At 33.2% G+C, this 9,270-nt stretch overlaps 1 protein-coding gene across 3 annotated transcripts; it reads right to left on the reverse strand.

Moving 5' to 3' along the window:
- Positions 1-765: 765 nt before the first annotated feature.
- Positions 766-8,406, reverse strand: LOC107410664 (uncharacterized). 3 transcript variants are annotated; one of them, XM_048468928.2, is made up of 16 exons: positions 8,245-8,404; positions 7,819-7,876; positions 6,545-7,191; positions 6,160-6,472; positions 5,590-5,736; positions 5,409-5,497; positions 5,209-5,301; positions 4,646-4,772; positions 4,319-4,383; positions 4,062-4,236; positions 3,415-3,606; positions 3,275-3,322; positions 2,671-2,817; positions 2,449-2,531; positions 1,859-1,974; positions 766-1,136 (listed from the first exon to the last, which is right to left on the reverse strand). In XM_048468928.2, the coding sequence occupies exons 3-16, from the start codon at positions 7,132-7,134 to the stop codon at positions 1,057-1,059; spliced, it is 2,265 nt and encodes a 754-aa protein (XP_048324885.2). In that variant the 5' UTR covers positions 7,135-7,191; positions 7,819-7,876; positions 8,245-8,404; the 3' UTR covers positions 766-1,056. The 3 variants fall into 3 exon arrangements, with proteins under 3 accessions (XP_048324885.2, XP_048324886.2, XP_060668263.1); XM_048468929.2 differs by lacking the exon at positions 7,819-7,876 and having other exon boundaries at positions 8,245-8,406; XM_060812280.1 differs by lacking the exons at positions 7,819-7,876; positions 8,245-8,404 and adding an exon at positions 7,327-7,372.
- Positions 8,407-9,270: the final 864 nt, after the last annotated feature.

Genomic DNA, 9,270 nt, shown 5'->3' on the forward strand with positions numbered 1-9,270 from the left:
TGTCATTATCCTAGACACTCTACTAAAAGTACAAGTAAATTTAAACAGGCACGCCTTTATATCTAATTTGATAGTAAAATGGCAAATTTACCCTCGGTTGTGGGTCATAGAGAGATGTGTGCATGTAAAGAACTTTCCCTACCAAAAAGCTTCATATCCATACCAAGGAATTTGCCTTTTTATTTTATTTTATTTTTATTTTGTTATTATTTTTTATGGGTTTGTTGGTTTCTCTCTGAACTTGTACCAAACAGCTATGTTGTCTGGCATGTAGCAGCTTTGCCATGGTTTTTTGAGCTCGAAGATTTGTCTCTTGTTAACTAATAACTGTGAAAATGTTTAGACTTTATCTTCTCTATTTTGGACTTAAAACTGTAATAAATCTAAACTTGAATCTCAACAATCATTAGCCACTTTTTAGCATATTATTAGACTGAATCATAAATACAAAGATATTTGAGGAGGATTTGTGATTTAGATGCTTTTCCATTCATTAATATCCACGGCACAAATCTCAAAAAGTTTAAAAATAAATGAAGCAGTAGACAGCAAACATAATTCAGAAAACGATAATCAAATCTTGAATGGTTCATTCAAGCAGGAAATTAGGATATTTTCCCCATTAATCCACTTACAGTCAATTTACAATCACCCCCAGACGCATCTTATGAATTATTGACAGTCATACCTTCTTCCTCTAAAATATTTTTACCACATAATAATATACAGTAAGTTTTTAATAAAAATCTAGCATAATAGCATTGGTTTGTCTATTAGTGCAAGAATTTGATGTTCTTTCATGTATAATGCCCTTTCCATAACTATAAAATTGATACATATGTTACCCTTTTTTTTGGTAGAAAGTTGATGATACCTGTTACCTACTGCTACAAAGAATCTCAATATATTTTCGCCCTCATTTTCCTGCTTTTGTTCATTTTGAAAGGTATTGGGCTTGTAAACCAGCATCTTATAAAAAAAAAAATTAAAAAAAAAAAATGCAACAGATGCCCTAAAAAAGCAACTCAACCAAAAATCGTGAAATCACATCTTCTATTATTTTCTTGCTTCCTCTGCATCAGCCTCTTCTGTTGAGAAGCCTAATTTGATGATATCTTCCACGCGTATTTTTCCTTCTGTTGAAACATTAATGATATTAGATAATGTTTAAACGGGCGGACTAGGAAAAGGAACACAACCATGAAAGAAGACTTGCATATCTCAAGTTCGCAACTATTTAGGCATTGAATCATGTGTCAGATGAAAAGCAGCTTCTTAAGTGATACTATTATAAACAATTTAAGATAGGTCATTGACAATATGATAGAACACAATCATAAATCAACATTTGCCTATTAAATCTTTTTCTTCTTAATCCTCGATTAATTTTTTAGTTTTAAGATCATACGTCAGGCACGCACTTAAACATTGAAAAAGAAAACAGGGAATGTTTCATTGATTCCTTTGATGCTCAACATAATGATAGTAAGCCACCGGTAATTTGAAACTTCATCAGTTAGTTCCTCTACTTTATAAAGAGTTCTAATTTCATTTTGAAAGTTTAGAACCATTTATAGTTTGCAATAAGGAAATTAACCGATAAACTTTAGTACCATAAGGGAGTCAATTGATGAATTTTCAAACCAATGTAGGTTGATTGTAATTGTGCCAAATTAAGGAGAGGTCAATGAGATTATCTCAAGTAAATATAAATTATATGATCAGCAAGGAGGGCAAATGTCTTAAGCAGGTCTGCCCATAAATTTAGTTACGCTCTGGTATCTAACACCCTACAATTACTTAATTTATCAAATAAGAGAGAGCCATGGAAGCCAAAGAAAGAAAATGATAAACTGACCTCTATCTTTGGAAAGGTTTCCAATAAGTTCTTGAATTCCCTCCTTGCCCAAGGTGTCCTTGAGGTAATTGGCAGCAGATGCAACCTCTTCAGGTGTTACTTTCCCATCATAATCCCTGCCATTCAAATGACAAATATGATTTCATTTAACGAAATTCATCCTATCCTAGAGGAGAAGAAGTTGAAATCAAAAGAGAATAACCAAATGAAATAAATGTATTGCATTATCAGGATAGATTTCCATCCTAAGAAATGATAGAATTCAAGCCACTGAAATTTCTTGCTTGGAACCTGTAAAAGACCAACCATCTACTGAACCTAAGCCATGGCATATCCACAGCAATAATCCTACAAAGGATGGAGATAGAATTTTTGGAATTCTCTAACCTCATAGATGGGATTAAGATTAGCTCGAAAGAACTCCTAAACATTGCAGTACAACTCTTTATCAGCACTCGCATTGAACTTTTGTACCAATTAATATGACTCAAAAATGAAAAAACATCTGAACCCGTTTTGGCCTTTAGTTTCTAGTAGCTATCTAAAAACTTAAAAATGAACAAAATACTGATAGAAGGTAACTAGAAGACCTGTCAAGCAACCGCCATCGATCCCCAATTTTGGCATCAACATCATCAATTTCCTTTTCAAGCTTCTGCAGCATAGCATCAACCTGCAATGTAATGTGAACATTCAGAAGAACTTTAGCTCCTTCCAATTCCACACTGAATGTATGACAACACAGATGTAGATAGCTGATTAATCAATTGCAAGACATCAACTTTAAGAACATTTAATTTGAGAAAAATTACCCTGTCTATAAGTGCTGTAGAAACTTTATCACCTTTAGCCATCTCAGCAGCTTGATCACTGTCCTTCCTGGCGGCTTTATATGCTATCTTAGCTTGCTCTTCACCTTCTGTTCCACCCTTTTCCACAATGCTATTGTACAGCTCTACCTGCAAATGTTAAGAATTACAATAATGGAAAAAGAAAATAAATAAACAAATGAACCATCATTAGATGGAATTTTTATTTTTTAGGGTGTAACATCAGATAATTTATTTGATACTATATATCAAGAGAAAATGACCATCACAAATGTGATGTCACTGCACAAGGTAGACCGGATATTCAACAGAAATATGCAATCAAATAAAGTTTCATTCCAAGTGATCACAAAGATTGCCTCCAGGAACATACATTAAGGTGACAAGTGCAACTTAGCAAACAAGTTTTACCATGAACCTTGAAAAAATAGAGAAGAAGAAAAGAGGGAAAACAACGATAGAGGAAAACTAAAAATCATATTCACATACTTTAAGCAAACAAATAAATGTATTGCATTTATTTATGAATTCAAAAGTCAGAAAAACCGGTTCACAATGTCAGAGAAAAGAGACTAGTAATGTTCACCTCCTTGTTGACAAGTCTCAGGAACTCTTCACGCTCCCGACTGACTGACTGAAGTAGTAGACAAGAAAAATAAAAGAAATTAAGTGGATTTCCTCACCTAGAAAAACAAAATATTCAACAAAATTACTGCCTATCCTTACAGATGCTGAAGCTAAAACAGCCAATGCACGACTGAGCTCACAAAGCTGCTCATGCTTGTCCAGTATTTTTCCTTTCTGTTCCTGTGCTTCTCTAGCTGTGGGAGTAGTCATCTCTTCCAAAGCCACATCTGTTTGTCTGCTAACAGAGTCCTTCAACTTGGCCTGCTCCTCTTCTTCTTTCTCTTCCTCCTCCTTTAAACTAAAATAGTTAGAACCACTAATGACAAACAAAAGCACTTAAATACCTTGCATCAAAGAAATAAGAGAACCATAAAAAAGATAAATATCCAAGCATCTTGCAGATTAATTAACTAACATTACAACGCAACTCATTCAAGCAATTTAATTATATAGTATATATTCAGATAAAGTAATGGATAATGCTTATGAATAAAATAATGTTTAAACATGGCAAATACTAATCAAATTAAGATTTTTATTTCCAGGAGCTTCAATAAAAATCTTCTTAATCACCTCCCAAATTGCTATATCATAAATAAAGCATTAGGATGTGCTTCCATTGGATAAGATAGAAATAATGATATACTGGGAAAGCGAGTCCACGTCTAGTAATGTAAGAACCATTTCTCAAACACGAAAAAAATCTATATACATTGAACTAAAGCATGATAGCATAACAAGTCAACCTTGATCAGTTCTTCCTGCATTTCTAGGAATTCCAACTTCCTCCTCCTCTCTGCAACAGAATCTTCAGATGGAAGAGCAGTAACCCCAACAGTATCCACAACCTCGTCCGGGAGAGAGGAGAGAGTAGCTTGAACTGCTTCCTCTGGCTTAACTTTCCCATGCACCGAGAAAGCTCTGCAGGCATTAACAGATAAAGCAGATTTATATATGCCTGTATTTCTCAAAACAGATATAAACAGTTGATGCATTAAAATACCTAGAAAGAATCAAGAGGGAAGATGGAACAAAGTGGTTGAGAGACAAATCCAACCAATCACGCAACTGCAAACAGAAAGAACATTTTACATGCCCGAACAAAAGAAGCTTTCATTTACCATACAAAAGGAATGCAACTCCAAATAAAAATTTGCAGGCCAACAAAGCTCTAAAAACCTTTTTGGTTGATTTGGCACTTCAAGAGAATATCACAATTTGATACAGCTATTGATAAGTAATATAATTCACAAACTGGGCCTAATTGAATTGCTTCTAGGGAGAGAGTAAGCAATGTGCTTTCTAGTTAGCATACAGATTAAGTACAAACCTCTTGCCGCATTTCCTCCACTGACATTGGTCGTAGTAAGCCTCGATCTCGACAAGCCATAACAAGCTCTCTTTCTGAGAGAGACTCAATACCCTCTGCTTGAATCATCCTATCATCAGTCTTGATCCTGCCAAATACAACATATGCAATTTTTAAAAAATATAAAGACTTAAGAAAATTTTCAAGAAGCATAAAAAGCTATGATGCTCCCCTCATTTCTCACATATCTGGAATTGTTAGAATTAAAAGCATAAAATAGATTATGATGCAGAAAGTTCAATATTATCTTTTAACCTGTACTGGTATCATAGTAAAATATGCATTCTCTGTACTCAAAATCCAAACAAAAAGGAAAATATCAGATCAATGCAGAAAAAAAAAAATTTTCCATATTAAGAACCACCATGAAAAAAATGGTTGTCCATCCAATGATGTAATTCACTTGTATGGGCAAGCGAATAAACAGTTTGAACCACATAAGGATAAAGTCAACAAAAAATGAATGCCACTACTAAAACCAAAAAATAAAACTAAAGGGGAAAAATAAACAAAATATATCGTACTCCCGCAGTCTTTTCCGAAGCTGATAACGCAAATATGCATCTGTTCCATATGGTCTGATACCCATGTATTTGCACATATTTACTAACCGTGGCCTGTATGTAGTAACCAAAAAGGTAAGTTTGTCACTCGATATGAGAGAGAATCCCTAGAAAAAGTTGCAGAAATTCCAAACTAATTGAATTTATAATAGTAAACCAACCTGCTAATGTTATCTAAAGTAAGTTCATCATTGAATAACTTGGCAAAGCCTAAAATTTCATCATTAGAAACCCGTATACCTTTTCTAACCTGTTAAAATGGGAAAGTAAAGCCAAATATAAGTATGTAAATAATATAAACACAATCTTCGATATGGAAGGGAAGAAAAGATAAGAACTTGCCCTCTTCATAAATTCAGCAAGATCTTCTGCTGTCTTCCTCATTTCTCCACTCTGCGAGTTTTGTAATTCCTTTGCCATTTCTTTCACTGTGCCCTGAAGAAACTTTGCATACTCTATTCTTGCATTTAGCTTTCTTTTCAATGCCTCCTACAAGTACAGTATCTTTTCAATAAAAACAACTATTCTTCTTGACAAACAGACATACAGTACTGAAAGGATAAAATAATTTATTATTTATTTACATACATGCCCATATATGTGCACAAACTACCTTTCTTGAGTGTGCAAAGTCCAAGTACCAGAAAGTTGAAAAATGTAAACAATTTTGGCAAAACTATTGAATGAGTGTTCAAATTAAACTTATAATATCAGTGTTTAGTAGTGAAAGTTGATAGACAAAGCACAAGACAAAGGTTACTGCATGATCAGAAAAGCCAGCTACTCATAAAGTGGAAGGGCGAACTGTTGAAGATCTAAAAAGTATCAAGGAAATAAAAATAGTAAAACACTCTTTCTCCTTCAAAAACATAAAACTAGAAATTTAATGAAATGTAGCTTAGCAATCATTACCTCTTCTTTCATCTTGTCCTGGAAGGTTGATGGTAGCATGTTTGGAAACAATTTCAGGAACACCGGCAGCAAAAATTCCATGAATGGAACTATAATGAAAACTGCAAAAGGAACTAGCCTGAAAATATCGGCTGTGGTGCGTGTGAGTTGTTGCTTCTCCCTTCTAGAAAGACTCTTCCCACTAGCAAGTTTCAACAGCAACCTTGAGCTAATCCTAATATCAGCCCAAAGGAGTTTTGTACCCAACCAATAATGTTGCATGGTAGATTTAAATTCATCCTTCCAATGACTAAACTTCTTAGCCCAGTCCTCCCTGAAACATCAGATAATAACTTGATATATTAAACTAGACCAAGCACAACATAAGGAGGAAAAAGTTTCAAACCTGCTCATGGATGCAACAGCTTTTAGAGCAGGACCAATTCCCAAAAGCTTGGACCATATTGTTATCATAAAAGATTTAGCATCTTTTTCGGATTCTTGTATCTGCTTAGCTTTTGCTTTAGCTTTTACGGTGCTTAAACCTTCAACTGCTTGATCACACTCCTCCGGTGAAGGTTCCTTCTTCTGAGCGGAAACCTTTTGTCCATTTCTATCACCACTACTCCCAAATTCAGGTTGACCAGCTGAGGCTGTTGAAATGTAACGTATAGATTGCAAGGTCCATCTAACTCCCAGAGGTGAAACAACGCCTGCCCTTCCAATTCCATTACCCAAAGTTGATGTCCTAAAGAAGCTATGGTTAAAAGACCCTGATGCTATAAAAGCTGACAATGCATTCTTGCCTCCCGAAGATTCACTTCTACAATCAGTAGTTGCAGATGGTTGGCTTGCAACCCAGTTCACAGTTCCTAAATCATCAGACTGGGATAATTGTCCGTGCTCAAAACTAAAGAAACCTCGAACCAAGCCATTGGGTTGATTCAGGGAATTGAAGAGATATCTCTTCCTTTGCAAGATTGCTCTTGAAGCCATTATCTATGCAGAGAAAAACTGCTGACCAATCTCATGCAACCGCTCAAATTATCCAGTCTGTAGACAATTGACAAGCAAATAAAACTACTTGAACCTTTGGTCAATGTATAATGCACAGAGGTACTCAACAAAACTTTCCATGTCATATACTTTAGACTTTATCCAATAATATTAAGCAAAAAATTCACCCACACAAATGCACTTTAGCAGGAGTACAACCCTCAAATAGCTTCTAAAGTCTTTATTCCACACAGGAAAAGAAAATAAAAAGAATAATGTAAAGAGTAAAATGACTGCATTAATTTTATTTGAGTAAAAATTTCTCTGAAAGCATGTCTTAACTTCTAACCTCAATACTTTTAGTTTCCTATAAACTTCTGTTATTGGTTTGGAATTTGAATATATATAGGAGGATTAACAACAATATTTTCTCAACCATATTACAACTTCTTCACATTCAATTCAGTCATGAGGAGTAAAGTTTAAAACCGCCAAATGGGAAAAGTTTTAACTGCTTATCATTTCTCCTTAGGACTTTGTGCAATATGTAACTAACAAACTTTAACAATACCGTTTTGTGTCTCATCAACACAGATTTCTGCATCCTACTTCCTTGGAAGTTCAGAAGAGTGAAAAAGTGCAAAAAACATATATATAAAATAAAAAGCTCATGACAAGCCATACCTAAAGTAACAAGCTCAAGATACACGGAAATTACACTCTTCATTTCATTTCCTCCATTCTGTCATAAACCAAATCAACATTGAATTGGAGAAGAGAACCCAGATAAGAAAAATGAAAATAGTAGCAAACCCATTAATCTATTACACATTGCAGTTTGATTTTTCAATGGACCAAAAGCAATGCGCAGAAATAAAAACAAGTATTTAAGTGCGAGTCTTAAGAAGAACTAGGCAATTTTCATGAATCAGATTACGTTAAGGCAGTGAATAATGATGAAAATTCATCATGGAAATAATTTGGTAGCAGAGGAAAAAAGGAAAATGAATCAGACAAAAAACAGAAACAAAAAAGAGCTTCCATTAACCAATTTTTTTTTCTTTTTCATTTCAATTCAAAAACGTAAAGAATGAGATTTTGATATCTTACCGTCAGCACACGAATCAAACCAGTGGGGAAGATTTATTATAGTGAGAGGGAGAGAGCAGTTGGGCTTTAGAGAGAGAAAGTGAGAGAGTCAGAGTAAGAGAGAGAGAGAGAACGAGAAGGAAGGAGAAGACTGGGCCTGGGCAGGTGGGCAAAGTGAACATATTAAGGTGTGTGTTAGGACAGAAAGTTAAGGTGTGAGTAGGTAGCAGAAATTGAGCTTGAACTAGTCCTGATTGAATTGGAGGGATGTGATGAATAAAAATAAATAAATAAAAAATGAAAACTGAAAACTGATTTTTATAAATCAAAAACCAAAATTATACATTTAATAATTAAATTTATTGCAAAAGGAAAAATGAAAATAATTTACTCTCATAATAAAATCCCTTTTTTCTTCCAACTTATCAGGAAATGTTATTACATGTATACGTTATATAACAGAATTCAAATTATAAATGACGATAAATGACTGAAAAATCATAGTGTTTTTGATAAATATTGGAATAAAAGAAAAATACAATCTCTATAGAATATACCGTTGGATTCTTTTGTCTTACTTCCTAAAATCCTAATCCATTAGTTATTTAGAATTAAACAAAAACTAACATTCATATGTGAAAAGTCATAGATTCAAAATAGAAGATGGAAATAATTATCGAGGTTGAAAAAAAATTATTATAAATGATTAAAAAAAATAGTTAATATAAAATAACAACTATGACACTATTATATACATATTAAATACATTTTTTTTTTAAAAAAAAAAAAGAAACTTAAATCTTACATGCAAGAATGTCTATAAGGTAAAATAATAATTTATTTTCTAACCAAAAAAAAAAAAGTGTTAATATTTATATTTTATTTATATTTTATTAATTTTTAATAATTGTTTTATTTTTACAGGTTTGTTATCTATACTTATTAATATTTGTCACAAAATATTAGGATAGTATAAAGTTTTATTTTTTTGAAAAGAGGATAATAAAATGTTATAAAAAAATTTTAGTAAAATTTATTTATAATGTC

The sequence above is a fragment of the Ziziphus jujuba genome, chromosome 10, assembly GCF_031755915.1.
Source record: "Ziziphus jujuba cultivar Dongzao chromosome 10, ASM3175591v1".
Lineage (NCBI taxonomy): Eukaryota > Viridiplantae > Streptophyta > Magnoliopsida > Rosales > Rhamnaceae > Ziziphus > Ziziphus jujuba.